Genomic DNA, 19837 nt, shown 5'->3' on the forward strand with positions numbered 1-19837 from the left:
TGCGCGATATCGACAAAGTGGGGGGATTCCGTTATAATATAGTGTTCATTCCGTTCGTGTCATGTAAACTTTCTGCACGGGTCAGAGTCCTCCCGACCTGTCCGGTGTCAAGGTAGCGATTGTCAACAACGTCGTCAAGCCATACAATCCCACAAGGGGACATCCTTCCCCTGGGTTTGGCGACGAATGCTGCCGTGAGTTGAGGAGGCAAGAACAGATTCGCAATAGGTGACCTTGAGAACCGAAATTGCTCGAATCGCGTCAGGATGGGTTGCATGCGACATGCGATGCCATGATACACTGCGCTTGGCACCTTGCGAGGTCTCACTCAAGACATGGCGTAAGGGTCACCGTCCCCGCCGCGTTCTGTGAAGGCATGGAATGGCCTCGTGCAATGCGCAGATCGTCGTGTTACGTGGACACTGGTTGACCATGTTGCGGTTTCGCTCAGTCCTGTCGAGCTTTCATTTTTCCGGTTGATTATCCGGGATACATCTTCGAAACGGCACGATACCGCCGCGACGCTTCGCACCCAGGTGCCATCGCCATGGACGTGAACCGCATCTTCTCCGCCGAGCAGATCGAAGTGCCGCCGGATCTGCCATTGGTTCTGAAGGAATGGACGAAGGACGTCATTCGCACGTCACCAGACGACTTGGCTGTCTTCTCGTTGCAATGGTTCAAGGATCGCGCGAATGAACTAGGAGGTGGGTCGCTCACGGCCGACGAGCTCGAGAACATCCGCAAGCTGTTTGAGCAGTACGATGTGGATGGGAACGGGAAGATGGAAGCACGAGAACTCAAGAGCTTCATCGTTCAAGGTTAGTGCCTCATCCTCCACAATTTATGTCATGAACGACCGGGCCGCGTGCACCAGACTTGGGCTTGGATATTTCGGACAACGACCTCGACGCTGTCGTCGCACTTCTCGACACCGACAACTCGGGCTTCCTCGACTTTAACGAGATCATGAAGTGGTATGGCGGCCAGATCTAGCACGATCCACCCTCGTCGGCCCATCGCGTGGCACGATCGACGACACCTCCATGTGGAAGAAATCACGAGCGACGACACTCGTCGCCATGCAGTGAATGCAACCTCATTTTACGTCGATTGTTTTGGAGTGGTGTTTATTACTCCGTTGTGGGATTACTCATCGTCGCGTCGCCCGCAGCTTCGGTCTGCCAGATGCGGATCGTGCCGTCTTCCGATCCGGTCGCAAAGCTGTCGCCGTTGGGCGCATAGCGCAAGCATCGCACAGGGCCATGATGGCCCTTGTGGCAATCTAAGAGCGTTCCGTCCAATGCAAACACTCGGACCCACGTGTCGGATCCACCTGCGATAAAACGGTCGAGTGTCGGGTGCAGTGACGCTCCTCCTTCCTCGGTGAACGTGATGGGCATGTCCACGTGCGATTTCTCGGTCCACGATGCCGTGTCAAAGAAGTGGACCTTTGACCCGGCCGCCACCGTGAGGATGGACCCGCCGCGAGAGGCTTCCATGTCCATCACGCCAGAACTGCTCACGTGCAACGTCGCGACGCGCGTTTGGGACTCGACGTCCCACACGACCACATTTCCTATCATCGATTGTGAATATGGAAAGGAAACGGAGAGGTCTAGACGTACCTGCTGTGTCGCCCGTGACTACAGTGACGGAACACGTCGAAGGAACTTCCACGATCTTGCGGATCACGTCGTCGGTTTGCATTTGGAATAGAGGAGTTGTCGCGTCCGAGGCAAGGTCGAACACACGCAGGAGCTTCTCATGGCCACCTGTAGCGATCCATGCGGCGTTGCGAAGGAATTCAACGCTCTTCACCACGTGCTTGTGGTCGAAAGTCCGCACGACGTCGCCTGTCACGGCGTTCCATATTTTTACGCTGAAGTCAGCACTCGCAGTGGCAGCAAGCAATCCATCGGCACTCAGTTTCGCAGACCAGGTCGCCCCCTTGTGACCTTCAAACGTCCCTATCCAGTTTCCCGATCGTCCGCATCGCAGCATCGGCAACTTGTCATGGCATGCTGAAATGAGCAGATAGTGGTCGGCAGGTTCCGATGGAGACGCATTGGGGTTGACACTAGGACTGGGGCAGTACTGCACTTCTGCCAAGGGGCGCGAGTGGCCGGGGCACACGATCGGAATCTGTCGGCGTAAGCTTGCTGCTGCGTCCGCCGATGTCGACATGCCTTCGCTTCCACGGCTTCAGTGATTCAAATCCACGGTTGCCCCAGGTTATCCGAAAGCACGTCCGGATACGAATGTAGCAAAGTAGAGAAATCGCAACCCGCTTGCTCGCCTGCTTCGCCAGAGCTGGCGCTTGGGTCCAAGTGGATGCGGTGGCTGTGCTCGCAAAAAGGATGCACTTTCGATGACGAGCCCTGTGTGGACCTCGCGATCTGGCCCATCAAATGACACTGGCGGAGGTTATTTGATATGTTGCATGGGGCGAGTAGAGGTTATCTGTGTGGCATTTGCGGGACCATGCCGCTGATGGACGGTAGCAGGGGACCTTCTTCGCACTACGTAGCGTGATATAGTTGGTCTTCAACGAGAGCATGTATTTGTGCAATAATCACGACGTTGTAGCCTCACACCCTCCGCCGCCAAAGCTACAGTGCCATGCAACTATAAGATCGGCCGATGCACATCAATGCAAAGGATGTCAACAGTATATCAGATCGCTTTGCGACGATGACGCTGAGTACGCCAACGAGCAGACTCTTGTCCAAATGTGCAGCCATTAATCGAGCGCCCTTGCCGGAAGTTGCCAGTGTCGCTGCGAACCATCTTTGAACGCCGAGCAGCACGTATACCGTTGGCTAAGTGAGTGATCGTGCCAAGACCAACACGATCGACAGTTCCATTAGCCTAAAAGTGGCCTGTGCATTGGGCATCCTGTCTAATTTTAACCTACATCGTCGCATTGACGCCCACCATATTCCACTCTTCCTTGTTCTTCTTTCGACGTCGAATTCAAAAGTGCACGATGCGCAATGTCGTTGTCCTGGCCTTGATCTCCTCGACAGTTGCTTCGTCGTCGATCGACCCTCCAAAATCGTGCGAAAAGCACGACTTGATGGCGGTGCTGGGGGTCGCGATGATGCCTGCGTGGCCGAATTGTTCCCAAGCCATGGCAGCATCAGACGAGAACGCTCCAGCTCTGGACCTCGCCATCGCGTCTGTCTCAAGTTTAAAGATATTTTGCGACGCCCCGGCATGCGTGCAGAACCTCGAAGCGCTGTACACGTCCCTTCCCAACTGCGTTGGACCGAATGGCCTCAACCTCCAGAAACTAAACCTGTACACCAAGGATATCCTTTGCAACACCCTGCCCTCAGCTGTCCTGACCCAAGCGCCGTCAGAGCCATGTAAAGAAGTCGATCTTGCTGTCCTCGAGTTCCTCTGGATGTTTCCCCCGTGGAAAAACTGCACGTCGCAGCTGCTGGAGCCCCCCTTGGCCATGCTCATGACGGGAAACGCGTCGCAGACGGCGGCTTTTTGTGCTGCACCGGCGTGCGTATCGTACGCTAGTAGTATCGTTCAACGCATGCCAAGTTGTTTCAACAACTCGACCCTCCAAGTCGGGTGGGCCAACGTCGGGTCGAATTCCAAGACCGACTTGGTTGCCAAACTGTCGTCCACTTGTGCTGTGAAATTCGCCAGCGTAGCGGTGCCACTTCAAGTCCTGTCAATTCCAGTGCTTGCGCTGGCTGGAACGGCGCTGACGTGGCTGCATTTGTCGAGCTAGCTGGGAGTGTTCAGGTCATTTTAAAACTGCGTAATTCACCAAGCACATTCGCCTTTCACGTGAGCGGCGCACCCATAGAGCCTATATTTAGATGCGTGCCTTGCACACCACCGTGTCCTGCGCCGCATGCCACGGACTCTTCTTCCCAGCGTCGCTGCTCATCCACCAAAAGACGTGCTATCGAAAGAACGCATTTGTCGACGTACCATGCCCCAAGTGCAACGCTGCCATTCGGTGCCGTCGTGCTATGACGGTGGCCTAGGCTCAGCAACAAGATAAACTTGTAGGACAGGACACTACCACAACCACGTCGCCAACTGCGAATTGGCGGTACCTCCGCCTCGTGCCCCTCAATCTGCTCCATCGAAGCCGTTGAGTGCAGCTGGACCTATCGGTCTCCCTGAAGCGGACGGCCGGATCAAATGTCGAAAGTGTAAACGGAGCTTTGCACCAGTACATGCATACACTTGGAAACGACGACTCGTCATAACCATGTGCGAACAGGATCGGGTTGAAAAACATCAGTCGGTCTGCCAAGAGCGGGAGCGGAGCCACAACCAAGCGCATCACGCCGAATCCATGCCTCTTGCACAGCACCCGACAACAACGACGTGGCGTCCCCCCACGCGAGATAACCCCCCGGTAAATTGCTGATTTTGTCATGCCAACCACCAGCAACCATTCCTCACTCGTCTTTCGTAGAGAAAGGTACCGCGTTGATTCGAGAGGCGCGAGAAATGTTGCAACGGGTCTCATCATGGCCGTTGTAGCGGGCATTGCCGCAACAAAAAGCGACGGCACCATCGTTGTGCCCATTGGCGATGCCCCCATTAGATGCAAAACCAAGGCGGATGCAGGCGGCGCCGTACGACTTGATCTTACGAGATCAAAGTAATCAGAGAGGGTTTGCGCATGGTGGCATTGGTCTCTCCAACGCCACGTCGGCAGGCAACCCTCTGTCCCGTCGACCGTATTGATAAAACAATTCCTCATCCATTAAACAACTTCCATGACTAAAATCGCGCCGGCGAGGACCCACTTGGCGGGGGGCGCCTTGGACCGCAGTTGCGCCGTGAAGATGTACGTTGGCCCGCGCTGCTGGGTGCGGTAGACTGGACACTCGAATACATTGGCCGCGGTCGTTTGAGTGACTAAGACGGCGCGGCAGTTGATGATCGGCATAGGGCAGCTCATCTCCTTGGGCACGCTCGAGTCGATGATACCTGAACTCAAGTCCCACCGCGCGCCTTCGAGACTGAGGCCGTAGATGAACTGGCCGTCGCGACTCGGGGCATCCAATGAGTCCAGCATGCGCTTTGTAATGTCCGTCACGATTTGCAGCTTGTCCAGCTCGACGCTGTTCTTCTTCGCCATGGACTGCAAAATTGCCGTCAAAAACGATTGAGGGTTGAACAGACCGCTGATCCAAATCACGAGCGGCAATTCCGACGCCGACGAGCTCCATTCCTGCAGTTGATTGATACGGTGCTCAAGGTCTGCCAACCACGGTGACAACGACCGATTGCTCGGGTACGCCACAGCTTCCCATGCCGTTGGGACTTTGTCCAAAAACAAGCTGTCTTGCAGCTTTTCCATCGTGTCGCTCATGGTGAGATCCCCGCGGAAGCCCAAGTCCAACTCAATCAGCGTTCGCGTGATGTGCTCGAGCAATGTATTCATGCGCTCCATCTCTTGCGCAAGCACCGTCTGGAACGGATGCGGATTCTCCGTCGCAATCAAGTCGGACACGTCGAGGCGTAAGTCGCGGTAGTTTTCGAGGACGTCTTGCAAGATTCCTTCGGCAATCGTTTGGGAACTATCAACAGGCTCGGTGATGGCGGCAGCTGTTGTGGATGGCGACGACGTTGTGGAGGGGAAAGCACCGAGGAGCACGGCCCCTTGGATCAGTTTCTCGCTCATTTCGGTGCTAAACAGGATTTCCGTGTTGGGATGGAGGCCGAACGCAAGGGTGGAGTCGCCCACGAGGCTCAACTCCACGTGCTCGAGCATTCGATCATAGGACGAGTTGAGTTTCGGGGCTGAAAACAGCTTGACGTCGGCCCCGTCCGCGTCGTCCAAGTACGGAAACATGCTCAGTTCGTCCAAGAGCTCATCCCTCAAAAAGAATTGCAAATACGTATTGCACACGAGGCGGTCAAAGTCGTTTACGATGTGCCCGCCGTACATGATTTCCCCAAACAAGTAGCGCAAGTCCTGCCACGGGACTCGCGCCGGGGCGTTCTCCATGTAGTTGCCCAATACGGTGGCGCTCGAGGTTAAATCGCCCGCCGAAAACGGATACCTCATGTTGAAGCCCTAGAAATCACGCGATGAGATGCTGCTGCCCCAATAGAGAGAGAGCAGTCGCATGTACTTGAGCGCCAAATCGCTTGCGTTCGAGCATGAGGGCGTGGAAGTAACACATCCCGAACAGTATGCAACGCGTTCGAGGCTCCATGTCGTCGACGTATGCTTTTGGAAAGCAAGACAAGGCACGCTTGACGTTGGCTTTTAGCCCTGTCGGTGGTTCGTTGGTCAGCTTGATGGATTTGTCGAGAATTCCGATTGGAATGAGAGGCGACGGGTCACTCGTGATGAATACACGGCAGTCCGGGTGCACCTAGGCGTTGCCACAACAATAATCACCACCTCGACGCGAAAGGATTCGTACCTTTGCGCCTTCGTCGTGCATGCTATTGAACCACTTGTCCAGGTCAAGCAGCCACTTTGGCATCAAGTGGACATTGTTGAGCAGCACCCAGTTACCATTGCCCCAGCCTTCGTGCAGGGCCGCAAGGGCGACTGTTTCTTGGCCCTGGCCCAGACTAATGTTGTGGTACTCGACGCCTTTGCGCTTTCCATACATGTGGGCGAGTTTGTCGACATTCGCGACGACGTCCGTGCCAGGACTCAGAATAAAATAGAGCGGCGTTGACGGGCTCGACTGCCCAAACGCGTCTTGTAAGATTTGGAACGCATTGAACTGACTGTCGCAGTTCAAGTATTGCGCTCCAAACGGAAGAATGCCGCCGATAAATTGGTGGAGCGCAATACCGAGGCGATCTGATCGCAGACATCGCAACACAAGCAGCTTCAAGAAGGGTGACTTGTCCAATTCGCGCCAGTCGAGAGGTAGCTTTTCCGTCTCAGGAGTAGGCGAATTGTACCATTCTCGGAACCGCGCTTCGCTTTCCACCAAATCCGACGAAAACTTTTCAAACCCGTCCAGCTGGATCAGGGCTTGTAGCATTTGCCACTACAGGCAGACAAGAGAGAATGATATTTGATGAGATGGAGTAGCAGCGCACCTGGGAATCACTGAGCCACTCAATCACGTTTTCTTCTGACACAACCTTTGGCCCTCGCAAGAAGAACTTCATGTACTCGTCGCTGTACCCGCTGAGCTGGCCAATCGACCCGCGCTTGAGCAGACTGAATGTGAGTTGCGTCAAGAACAAAAACTTGTGTTCTTCAAACAGCCCTCGGCTGACCATGGTGAAAAGCGTGAGCAAAACACTTCGTCGTAGGAGCGACACGCGTTCCTGGGCATCCGACGTCTCGCCCGTGACGCTGTCCATGGCCTTGTAGAAGAACACGAGGAATGCGTCGAGGGAGTACTGGTACATGTGGTTGATCTTGGTGAGGAGCACCATGATGAAGAAGATCATCGCGCCTTCCGCAGCTATTGGACGGTATATCTCGCGTGCTTCATTGATCACTCGCTCGGTCTCCTTTCCGCGCAAGATGGCGGAATTTACTTCGTTCGCTGTCGCTTTCGTCGCCTCCAAAGACTCGATCAACGGTACGTCAGACAAAATGTCGTCTGGCGCGTTTGCAAGGCGTTCGAGCAACTGGTTTTCCAACTCGAGCAACTGAATCTTGTACTTGTTGAACGCTTGCTGGAGGTTCTGCTTGTCCATCTCGAGCACAGGTTGCTCGCGGTTCACAACTTGCTTCAGAAGCTGTTCCTCGAGCCCCTTTTCCGTCACGATAAAATTGATCAGCGTACAATGGGCGACGATTTCCGGGCGATAGTGTGGGTTTGACAACTTTGTGTGCAAAAACAGTCGAAACTTTGTGTCGTACTCGACCTCTTCCCCCGACATGCGAACGAACCAGTTCTTGCCCTTCTTGTACACTTGGCGCATCAAGATCGGCTCTAACGTGACGTCGATCGACTCGCCTAGCACGTTTTCATTTATCGTCAGTGTCAGGGCTTGAAAACTAGCATTCTACCGAGATTTTCAAGCAAAACCGTCGCGCCGTCCGTGATGGCATGACCCAATTGTTTTCGCCACGTCTTTTGTGTCGCATTTAGCACGACGAACGACAACGTGGCTCGCTCAGGAGCTTTCGTCGCCTCGCCAACTCTCAACACGTCTTTCTTCGGCGGTTCATCCCACCCATTTGGGGGATTGATAGACTTTTTGCGATTCAACTTCGCCAGGCTCAAGTTCCTCCCGGCGTCAGGAGGCTTGCTCTTGTCTGTGACCGAGTCCAAAGAGTCGTTGGCGACCTGTTCCACGGCTGGCTTTAGCTTGTTCCCGGGTTGCACCTGCGGCAGTGATCGCTGACGAAGGAGTTCCTTTGAGCGCAACCAGTTGAGTCCTTGCAACTGCGGATCTATTAAAAGCGGCCACCTCTCGCAACATGAAATGATGCAGCCGTTTTCAATCGACATGCGATCTGCCGGTAATCCTAATCACCCATGCATTTTGAGGCTGCCCCGTTCATAAGTACGCTTAGAAGTACCTTCGTTCATCCATTGAGCGATCGCAGAATCATCGCTCAACATGTTGACCGGGTCCATCGAGTTGATTTTGTCGTCGGGACGGAGGCTGATTGGAATTTCACGGCTAATCAAGTCGGGGAGCCACACCTATATCAGAAAGTTTTGAAAATTCAACGCGTATCACTTGAAAATCCTCACTTGGTTCCACAGCTGGTACCGAAATGTGGCATCAAACGCCCCAATGTAGCTGACAAACGCAGCTGCCAACAAGACGTCTCCAACGAGAGACACTTCACCAAGTTTGAGCAAGTCAATCTCACGCTTCCATCGTTCGTTCTCCGACGCAAGTCCGAGCACCAATCGTTCCGCAAGGCCAAGGCGTTCCTGGCAATTCTTGGCTTCTGCTTCGACCTACTCATCAACTTTGAGCTCTGACGTGATTGATGCATCGTTGGACCTTAGCCTTTTCGTTGGTGGCTTCACGGAACGACGCCTGCAACGCATTGAGCTGGCCTTCCACCTCCCGCACCATCGCCATGACGCTTTCAAGCGCAGCGTCGGCATTTGCTTTGGCCGCACGAGACTCCTCAAGGGCGTCCATGAGGGGTTTTACTTTGACGTACACCTTGTTGTACGTCATGATGTTGACGACCCATGTGCACAAGTTTGCGGCTGCCACCGACTTGGATTTCATTTTTTCGTAGTTGAAATTTGGATCTTCCAGAATCGGCTCGACGCGCTGAACAACTTCAATCGGAATGTGCTCCTTGTCATACTGTTCGAGCTGGATTTTGAACGCGTCAACTTTTGCCATCATTTTCTTGGCGTTGTCCCAGGTAAAGTTCTTCGTTTCCTCTTTCACCATCATCAAAACGGCGGTAGTGACTTTGTCAACCCCCGCCGGCGGCTTTTGCATCGACTTGAGCTCAGTGAGACTCGCCTTGTTTAGACAATTCACGGCTTCCTGGGCTGCCTTCAGCGCTGGTTGGGCAATCTCAAGTTCGGCGGTCGCCTGCCGCTCAATTTTTGTCGCTGCTTCAGCTGCCATCGCAGCCTTCTGGCGCTCTTCATCGGCTCTGGCTTGTTTGATCTGGGCGTCGTTGCGCTGTTTGCCCATTTGTTCGAGCAACGCATCAGTGCCCTTCTTTCGATCGTCCACTTTACGCATTGTCACTTTGAGCTCCTTTTGCAGCGCTTCAACGTCGTCCGATGTCTTCTTGAGCGTTCGAAGGCCAACGTCAAGTCGCTTGATCAGACTTTGCACGGACGTTCGTTTGTTCTTCAGCAACTTTTTGTAAAACATAATAAGCTCCAAAAACGACGTCGGTGTCACGTAATTGAACCGTCCTTGACTGGCTTTGAATTGCACCGACGCAGCAATGACCGACGTGTGGACTTCTGCCATGTGATGGCTCACGTTGTCCGCCAATGCAACCGACGACCACTCCATTTCACTCAAGAACGACGCACTCACACTGACGAGTGCCTCCTTTGGCCACGGGTGAAACCAATCGATGGACACGCATTGGACCAGCGCCGGAAATTTACGAGCTCGTTGTCGAAACGCGACCCCCACGGGTGAAAATGCCAACACGATGTGGAGGTTGGCACGAACGCGGTCAAGGAAGAAGTTCACCTGAGAGGCGGCGTCACCGATAATATGATATGGAAATTAGAATAGTACGTACCATTTGGTCGCGCGAGTCGGGAATACTATTTGCCTTAGCTTCTGCGCGCAAGGAGCCGAGGATGGTGTCACACTCCTCCACCGTGAAGAGATCCACCACGGACCCGTGGCTGAGCAAGGTGCTCAAGTAAATGAGAAAAGCATCGTCCACCAACTGAGAATCCGTGAGTAAAAGGACCAACGGCAGCCCTGGCTTCACTGCAGCCCGACGCGCTAAGTCCTTGATATCTTCCTTGAACTCGGGTACGCCATAGCTCGCTTTCACGCAAAACTGCACCAGCGGGTACTTGACGATAAACGCTGCCAGCTTTGTTAACGATTGTTTGCCGGAGCCACCGACGCCGATCAACATGGCATGACTTCGGGGCATAGCCAAGATTCGAACGATTCGCGTCTACAAGGTGCCGACACCAAGTTGAAAGTTACCGTGAAAATCAAGGAACAAGGAAGAATGCGCTTACCACATGGTCCATCGCAGCGTCAAAGAGCACCAAATGCATGACCGGAAGCGATTCGTTGTACGCGCTTAAGCAAGCTTGCAGGGCAGTGTGCAGTTCGGTGCGGTCTTTCATGGGAACTGGTGCAGTCGTCGTGACAAAGTCGACTTCACGCGGCAAACGCGTGAACAGGATCGGCTGCGCGTTGAGCTCAGCTACGTCTTCTTCAATGTGCTTCTTGGCGTGTTCAAGCAGCAGATCTTGGAATCGAGTGCATTCGCTCACCGACACGAGGCGGTCACAAAACACCCGGGTGCATTCGTGCAGCCAAAAGCGGCCCATCTTCAGTGGGCTCGTAAACACTTCGGGTCGCGTCGACACGAGGCTCTGGAACAACGTGCTCAAGTCGCGAAGATTAAAATTGTAGTGAAACTTGAGCGCCGTGGGGAGAAACGATTCGCGCACTTCCGTATGCACGTCCATTGTGGCCGTGAGAAGGCCATTGGCCATTTTCTTGACGACATCGCTGAACGGCTGCAAATGATGGTGCAGCAGTGTGCCAAACAAGTGGAAGCAGTCGGCTTTGGATGGAAAGAGATGGCCGAACGTTGCAAAATGCCGCTGCAATCGTGGATTGATGGTAAACGAGCCAGCTTTGTGATTCATGCACGCAACAAATTGTACGTCTTGGATCGTTTTCTTGTACCCCACTTCGACGCGATCGTACCAGCCGCCGTAGTCCATGAATTGCCGCAAGAGAGCGATGGCAGTTTGCGTCCCGTACACTTCGACCATGGGCATGTTGACGTCGTCAAGAAAGTACACGAGTGACGACTGGTGCGGCGGCCCGTAGATGCGACCGCTTCGTTTCTCGACGTGAGACTCGAGCTGCCGTTGCAGCGAAGCGGCGTCCGTGTAGTAATGCAATGGGATGCTGGCCACGTTGAGGTCATCCTTGTGTTTGAAGCAGTCTCGAACCACGGTGGTTTTTCCCGTGCCGCCACCACCGACGAGCATCACAGGCCCACCGGTAGGCAGGAGCAGCGCGAGCAAGTACTGCAGTCGAACGCTCTCAACAGTTGGCACCACAATCGAGTAAAACGGAGCCTCCCCCAAGGACATGTTGCATTCTGGTACGACATCACTCCATGGCAAAAACTCATTCGATTCGATGTGCAGCCGCATGTCAAACACCGACATTGACGATGACGCTCCAGCCGCTTCCGTGTCCGATGGTGGCTTGACATCCTTCTTGGGCGAAGCTTTGACGAGGAGAGGCTTAATCAAGTGGCTGAACGCGCGTCGACTGTCCCGTGGCTCTGCGTCCAACGCGCCGCCGAACGCCCAGAACGCACAAAACAAAAACACGTTTTCAAGTATGTCAGGGGTCTTTTGCGCGTCAGTGAGCGTCGCGACGAATCCCTCGAGAAGACGACAGAGCGTCGTGACCATGGCGAGCGGGGTCATGGGGATCATGTATTGCAGCTCCTTCTTGTGTTCGGCGACGACTTGGAGAAATGCATCTGCATGCTTGCGGAACAGCGCGCTCCACATACCGCCTTCCTTCCGCGTTTGCGCCCACGACTCCACGTATGGGAGGTACCCAATGTCAGTATCGTTGATGTACAAAATGCCGGCGCGACTGACGGTGGCAGGCGTCGCGTTGTGCAACGAGTGAATCTCAAACACCATCCGCATACTGTCGGTCAGCGGAATGCGCTCGTTCGAGACGAGCGTGAGCACTTTGTTGTCGTCCATGACGGTGTTCATGCTTTCAATCCAAATTGCGTCGATGTCACCGTCCAGTACGACCCATTTGCCGCGTTGGAGAGCCGTGTACGGAGCAGTTTCCTTGGACATACTCCGCATGAGCATGGACAGCACTCCGTCCTTCCAGTCGCGACTGAGCGTCATGTACCCATACAATTCATCGGATGAGACAGCTTTCGGGTTGATCGTTTCATGCACGACCACCGGTTTCGGATGGGAAATGTTTAACACCTGAACCAGCGTGCGCCAAATCGTAGTTTTCCCACACCCAGCAGGTCCCAACAGCATTACTGAATGGCGCACTTTGAGCAGCTGGTCGTAATCGCCGACCTTCTTGATAAACATGTCTTCGGGTTGGAGGCTCTGGGCGACACAGACTTGGGTGCATGCAGCTTTGAGGGGGCACTCAGAGGCAGCCTCGACGACTGCGGTCGGGAACAAGTCCTTGAGCAAGCCGAGAAACACGGGGACATCCCGAAGTGGCAGCTTTGGCACGTTGAAATCGCGCAGTGCTCGCATGAGAATTGTTTCTTCTTGGGCTGCGGGATCCGCGCGTTTGAGACTTCCAGCCACCATGAGGACAGATTTGACAGCGCGCAAGCCCCAGTCGTAGTGCACTTGTTTGCTCAGCAATTCCGAGCTCAGTTGATACAGTGTGACGAACTTTTTGGCAAGCGAGCGAGCATGAAGGAACCCTTCGGACATGAGCATGTTTTCCGAGATAGGTTGGACGTCGGGGCGGATCATGGCACACGATCGGAACAATGCCTTGAGGTTTTCTGGCAATTCCGTTCGGCCAGCATACCCGGGGTTCATTGTGATGAAGAAACCGACGGTAGGCACGAGTGCGATTTTTTTGCCTTGGAAGTAAAACATGCCAACTTTGGAAGGGGGTGTTCCTAGAGCAATCGGTGTCAGCACTCGCCAAACAATCACGAGATGCGTCATACCAGCTGGGACCGCTTGGTACTCCATTTCGCGGTTGGCTGGAACGGCGAGCCACGCGATCGCGTCCAGCACAGTCTTTACCTGCGTCGCTACAACCGACAACACTTCAACGTTGATTCGGTTGAACTCGTCGAAGCACCCCCACGCGCCAGTTTGAGATAACCCGCGAAAGATGTCGGCCATGGTTTGATAGTTCATCTGGTCGGAACAGTTAAACACGTAGCACATGACGCCCATGCCTCTTGCCAAGTCCTTTGTGGTTTCCGTTTTCCCTGGGATCGTTGATGTCAGGACGCATTCGAACGAATTCAGTGTTCAAGACTACCTGTGCCAGCCGGGCCCGCGGGCGCTCCACCCAAATAAAGACGCAGGGCTGTCGTCATGGTCACGTAACATCGATCGGTGAGTGGCGTAATGACGAGGCGCCCGCAGTTTCCAATGTATTCATACGAGTACAACGCTCGAAAGTCGCAGATTCGAATCGCGACTTGCTTGGTCGTCTGTGGGTCCAAGTAGTAGTATCGCAGTTGGGATTGCCAAAGAAAGTCCAGCGACGAGTTGACCTTTTTCGACACAAGCGTTTGAATGACATCCCGAGCATGGACATCGACCGTGATAATTGTGATGATCTTCACGCGATCGAGCTTGGTCAGTTCGCCTACAATCACCATCAAAAACGCGTACAGCAGCAACGCATTGCAACACAACAGTACCTTGCACGAGCTTGATCAAATCGTCGAGGCGGGTATTGCACACTTCGTAGTACTTTTTCAGAGCGTCTTCTTGGCCCCCTTCAAGTTCTTCTAGCGCTTTCTCCGACTCCTCCGTCCAAATAATTTGAGAGCCCAAGAGACTCAGCTGCGCTGGGTAATCCATGACCCAAGCATGTCGAGCGACTTCCAGGCCCCATGCAGCGGATGCCTCCAGCGCATCCTGGACAATTCGCCGTAGCGTGCTCTGCATCACCAAGAGCAAATCGTGAAGCCATAGTTCGACTGCAGTGCCGACTGCGATGAGGAAAGGAGTAGGAAACACAATAATCTCGCCTTCTTTAGACGTGGCGGACACGCCCGTCAGTGGCCACTGGGTCACTTCTTCAAACTGCAGGCACCGAATGCCATCGAAACAATCGCTCAAGTGCGGCTGAATCTTCAACGGATCGTTTCCATGACTGAGGATGTCGAGCAGCGCAGCGTTCGACACAAAGTAAAAGCGTGGAAACACGTCTTTCTTCCCGTCCAGGTATTGGTTCAGCGCTTTTTGACATACCTCGAGCTCGCCATAGAGATCCTTTAGCATGGGCTCTCGATTGGTGTTCCCGCACGTCTCCAATATACCGAGTCTTCCCTGGATTTCGTTGTACAATTCCTTGAGTTGGGCATCGATTGACTCAAAGCGCTTTGTGTCGTGGGGGAGCTGGAGTCGAATGTCCTCTGAGCACATAAAGATCCTCTCCAGGGATAGCCACGTTTGCTGAACAGTGAACCATAGTTTGAGCACGGTTTCGACATTCCCCAGGGTTTGTTGCCACCACAGGACCTTGTCACGAAAGTACTCAACGAACTTGCCCTGACCGGCCATCGCTTGCAAGGCGAGTTGCTGTTCTTCGAGCGTTTCCACGATCGAGTCCATTTGAGACGCTTGCAAGATCATGGTGGTGTCGTGATGTGGTACAACAACAAAGCTCCAGGCGGACCAGATGTTTGAAATCGTGAGCAAATCGGTTTCGATCTTAAGTTCGCGAGTCGCAACTTCGACAATGTCTTGGACTTCAATATCGAACCGGTACAATTCGAGACGAAGCAAGTCTTCCACATGAACGTTCTCCATATGCAATGTCCACGATGCCATCGACGTCTTCTTGGTGACCATCAAGAGGTGCTTCCAGTGCCGTTCTCGCATCGCGGGGGAGTGCAGGAGTTCGATCAACGGCAGTGTCGCACTCATTTGGCTCAGCCCTGTCTCCATTTTCTTGTAAATCGCCCACTCGCGCACCTTGGCGGGGCACTTGAGCATCGTTGCTGTCATCGCTTTCACAGCATCCATGAGCTCTTCGATGTTGGCGTCCTGCCACAACAATGAATGCCACGACTCGAACGTAGACGTTGTGTTGTGAAACAAGGTCCACACATTGTAGAGCAAGCCCCACTCAATACGACACAAATCAAGGCTGTCAAACTTGGAGTCGGCCAGCTCAAACATGTCTTCGAGCTCTCCGAATCGTTTTGCTTCACCTTCGATGTCGTTCAACCGATCCTCCACGGACGCGAGGACTTCCATAGCTTTCGCAACCACTTGCTCCAACGGCGCTACTGGTCCCACCAACGCCGACACGCCTTCGTACGTAAACGGTGCCTTTAGGAGGAAGTCGTCGCGGAACGCGTGGACGCGCTTGCCAAAACCGAGCAAGTCAATCTTGATCGTTTCCACAGCCTGGTTCTGCATGGGGGCAATCACGTCTTTCTTCTTGAATGTTTTGTTCACCATCGAGTCCCATCGTAGGGGCGCCTGCTCGAGGCACTGGAGCGCGGTCTCTTTGCCGACGTACGACACGTCCAAATGAATTCCATGGCGCTTGAGCAGCGCAACAGTGTCCCGAACGGGACCAAAGTTGACCTGTTTGGTCGCCATGAGGCGCCGAACGTCTTGGACATGGGCCATGCATGCCATGAGGGTCGTGGTGTCGGTCACTGGAACGTCCAGACCCGAGTTCACAGTCGCAATGAACGTGTCGACCCATGTCAGCTGGTTCACAACGCGATCGTGGAGAAACTGCGTAAACATGTACACCCACTTGGTGACCCACGTGCTGAGCGCTTGCTTGATAGGAAGCGAGTTTACGCGGACAAAGCACATGTCGCGGGAATGCTTGGCTTCGCTGATTTCGTTTTGCAAGTTCAAGCACATCTGAATTTTTTCGTCAAACATGGCAAGATTTATGAGCGGACCCGACATGTCGACAGCGTTCTTGTCGGCCCCTGGCGACACCAAAGACGCGACCAGCGGGTCCATCGGCATCCACGCCGTCTCGAGGAAGGACGCGAACATTTGATTCAAATCCGTCGACCACAGGTACTCGTACGCCATCAGTTCCTTTTTGTATGAGTAGCACGCTGCCTCGTTGACGAGGCAAGCGTTGTGGATTTCAGCCACGCACCGTTGGATTTCAGGATGCTCCCGCATTTCCTTGAGGTACGTGCCTTCCGACGTGTCTAGACGTTTGAAGAGCGATGCGACTTGAAATGTGGTCTCCACCCACGTGTGAACGACATCGGTGAGACCACTCTTGTTTGGTAGCGACCCCACTGACGGAACAAAGACAATGTCTTTGCCGTACAAGTCGAGTTCGATTTCGAGAATCGGTGACAAGTCGTTTGCTTCAATGCTGGCCGGATTCAGCTGCGACTGAATATATCTCAGAGATGTCAAAACCACCTTGGCCAGCCCGTCTTCGACAATGCCATTGATGTAGTCAACATACGACCGCCAGTCTGGACTCCCTTGGGAAACTTTGAGCTTCTTCAGCGTGTCCTTGAGGAGCCGGTGAATTTCGTTCCCTCCTTCTTTGATGAGGAGGTATTTTGCGGCCCGAAGTGGCTGTTGCGATTCATTGAATTCAGCGACACTCAGAGGCTTTGACCGCCGCTCAAAGAGGAGTCCTACATCACGTCCTATGTCATACGGGATATGACGCATCAAGAGATTCTTTACCTGCGTTCCAGTTGTGCAACAGTTCCTGGACCCGCGCCATGTGAGCTTTCATCGCGTCCAGCAACGCAGTCGCTTCGTTGACGTCCGTCATACTGTCTTTGAGGAACATGTCAATGCCATGGGACTTCCAATTTAAAGATCGGATGCCTCGCGACAAGATCTGGTCGATTTTGTCCAAATGGCTTTTCACCAACGGCCTTTCGACCGGCAGGAGGGTTGTATGGACGCGGTTGTACATGTCGACAATGAGATCCAAGTTGCCAGTTTGACGGCGAAATACTTCGGCTTTTCGGTAAATCGTCATGGCTTCTTCGGGAATTTCGAGCTTCAGCACGATAAAGTATTTGACTTCTCGGAGCAACTGGACTAAAGCCGGGTCAAAGTTTACAAACACCAAGCCTACAAAACGACGTCAAGGATTGACCAAAATTATGTCGACACTTGACGCACCGCTTTCGGCGTCCTTGCGAAGTAGCGGCAGCTTCAATTTCGACTTGGACGAGATTTCAATCGAGTGTGCCCACGTTTTAACGGTTGCTGTCTCGTATTCCATGAGGGAGGCGACCAGGTTGGTGTACATTTTAATCACTTCCTTCGAGTCTTCTCGCTCCAGAACCGAGCGATTCAACCGCTTGAGCTTCTCCATGGGGTACGCGACACGATCGAGCAATCCTCGAGACCATGTCACGGCCCCAGCAAAAGGAGGAAAGTTGTAACCAATGGGCGGGACATCCCGCTTGTCAATAAAGATTTGCTGAACGACGTGGAGGTCTTCGCTGTACGACGCAATCAAGAGCGCATGTTTCTTTTCTAGTTCGTTCTTGATGATCGGTCTAGACATGCCTTGTCGTTTTCTATTTTTATGGTTTCGTCATTACCTTTCCAAGAGATCATCAAACGAATCGAGCAGCTTGAACCGGCCTGTGATGGACTTAGAGTCGTCGAACGCTTGATTTACGACTGACGCCAGACGGCGCTCGAGCTCTTTATTTTTCGATCGGAACTCGTAAAAGTCATCGTCGAACCCCTTCGCGTCGATATCGAGGAGGTCGTACTGAACGTGCTTGATGGCAGCGACGGTTTCCTGAAAATCGGCAAATATCTGATGCACCGATGTGGTCAACGTCTTGCCTTTCGTGCCCCCCACCTAACATCGGCATGAGTACAAGCAAGATTTCAAGCGGGTGGGCCAGCAAGGGGGATACCTCGATTTTACTGAGCTTGCCAAACTGAACGATCGTTTGGGTCAATTCAAGCACGTCGTGGCAACGTTCGAGAAACGCATCGAGTCGCACAAATAGTGCGTTGTTTTGGATGCGCCACTGATTTTGAGGGCACTCGACATTTGCTTTCGCTTTGTAGTCAAAGTACGTTGCTTTGAACGTGGCGCACACACGCAACGTGGTCCTGAGCCCATCTAACGCCTTCAACGTGTCGTCGGCGTCGATCAGGTCAAACAGTTGCCGACCGTTCATAAAAGCAAACGCCTGCTCGAAGAGTTAAGGCAACTCGCGCAACACGTGACGAGAGCAAGTACCTTGCGAATGAGCTCGTTGCATATTTGGCGCATGAGGACGACAAGTCTCGGTGGCGAGTTGTAGAATCGACTCCACTTCCATACGAGCAAGATCGAATGCAAAATTGGTCGAAAGATGTCGATGAGGGCCGTGAAATCCTGTTCGGTCTCAAGCTTTTCAAACCTACAAGGTCGTCGTGCGATCAGACGAAGTGTGCGACATATAGGGGACGGCGCACCATGGAAGCAAAGGAGCGAGGAAGAGTACGTTGTCGTTGGCTTCGGCACGCGCATGAAACACTTCCTTGCACAACTTGGCGAACGGGATGTTGTACGTGCTCTTGGACATGTCCAAGTACTGAAGCACCTTGCGGATGCTGTCGCTCTGGAGTTGGTCGAAAATCGAGTTTAAGTTGCGAGATTTTGCGATCCAGAATCGGTTCTCCTCGGACGGACCAGGATTCCGCGGTGCCTTGTCCTTGGTGTGGTTGTTCAGGAGCATTTCGGGGTCGAGTTTTAAAATGTTCTTGACCTGCTTGGTCCAAATGATCAAGCAACCTTCGAGCACGTGCACCTGGTCTTTCAACTTGACGTCCTGGGGATTTGCTTTCGTCTCGGGGGGCAACGGTAGGCACGTCTCGCCCTTCGTTTGCCCCAACGTGATCTGTAAATTCGACATGAACGTCTGGACATTGTCCGTGATCGATGTTGCAACCATCTCTGGCCACGCGAGTTGGTTGGCTGAGTGCGTGGCTAGCGGCACAAACACATCCACCATCATGCGATGCATAGTTTCCAAGAGATTTCGCGTCAAAGATCCCGTGAGGAGTTCGGACGCGTACTTTTCCATGCTCACGGGGCCTTTCATCGCCTTTAGGATGTACAGGATGTTGGCCGACTCCTTGAGCAACATTGACGGAGTGACGGCGTTGTGAATGCAATAACGATTCGATCCCGTCTCCGACACTAGCAATACACGGGTTTCGCTGGACTGGAGAAACTCGTTCACCGTTTGGGACGTGGCGTCGGATGTGAAGAACGTTCGAAGCATATCCAAGTTGGACGACCGGTACGTGGACTCGAGGATGCGCTTGATGTACTCAACGCGTGCATCTGACGCTGACAGAGCTGAAGTCTCGTTGTTCCGTGAGCGGACGGGTTGCTCGTGTTCGCCCGCCGCGTCTGCCATCGCCGTCGAGATCTTCGCGGGCTTTTCGTTTGCGACTGTTCGAGAGATCGCACTTACAAGAGGTTCAATATAATATTTCAAAAGGGAACCTCTCAA

At 53.5% G+C, this 19837-nt stretch overlaps 4 protein-coding genes across 4 annotated transcripts; 1 reads left to right on the forward strand and 3 right to left on the reverse strand.

The window, feature by feature from the left end:
• The first annotated feature begins 500 nt into the window (after positions 1-500).
• H310_00301 (hypothetical protein) lies at positions 501-1113 on the forward strand. The gene is made up of 2 exons (XM_008863034.1): positions 501-821; positions 878-1113. The coding sequence occupies exons 1-2, from the start codon at positions 548-550 to the stop codon at positions 994-996; spliced, it is 393 nt and encodes a 130-aa protein (XP_008861256.1). The 5' UTR covers positions 501-547; the 3' UTR covers positions 997-1113.
• On the reverse strand, positions 970-2218 carry H310_00302 (hypothetical protein). Its single transcript, XM_008863035.1, has 2 exons — positions 1629-2218; positions 970-1579 (listed from the first exon to the last, which is right to left on the reverse strand). The coding sequence occupies exons 1-2, from the start codon at positions 2185-2187 to the stop codon at positions 1134-1136; spliced, it is 1005 nt and encodes a 334-aa protein (XP_008861257.1). The 5' UTR covers positions 2188-2218; the 3' UTR covers positions 970-1133.
• A 730-nt stretch (positions 2219-2948) lies between these two features.
• On the reverse strand, positions 2949-3804 carry H310_00303 (hypothetical protein). Its single transcript, XM_008863036.1, has one exon. The coding sequence runs from the start codon at positions 3469-3471 to the stop codon at positions 2977-2979; it is 495 nt and encodes a 164-aa protein (XP_008861258.1). The 5' UTR covers positions 3472-3804; the 3' UTR covers positions 2949-2976.
• A 918-nt stretch (positions 3805-4722) lies between these two features.
• H310_00304 (hypothetical protein) lies at positions 4723-19772 on the reverse strand. Its single transcript, XM_008863037.1, has 19 exons — positions 18792-19772; positions 18574-18736; positions 18242-18523; positions 17915-18183; positions 17487-17869; positions 17037-17435; positions 14039-16984; positions 13651-13983; positions 13328-13597; positions 10632-13276; positions 10172-10564; positions 8941-10119; positions 8682-8894; positions 8504-8630; positions 7988-8449; positions 7060-7934; positions 6423-7007; positions 6126-6371; positions 4723-6067 (listed from the first exon to the last, which is right to left on the reverse strand). Exons 1-19 carry the CDS (start codon positions 19739-19741, stop codon positions 4748-4750), a joined length of 14040 nt encoding a protein of 4679 aa, XP_008861259.1. The 5' UTR covers positions 19742-19772; the 3' UTR covers positions 4723-4747.
• Positions 19773-19837: the final 65 nt, after the last annotated feature.

This window comes from Aphanomyces invadans, assembly GCF_000520115.1.
Source record: "Aphanomyces invadans strain NJM9701 unplaced genomic scaffold supercont1.1, whole genome shotgun sequence".
In the NCBI taxonomy this organism is placed as follows: Eukaryota; Oomycota; class Saprolegniomycetes; order Saprolegniales; family Verrucalvaceae; genus Aphanomyces; species Aphanomyces invadans.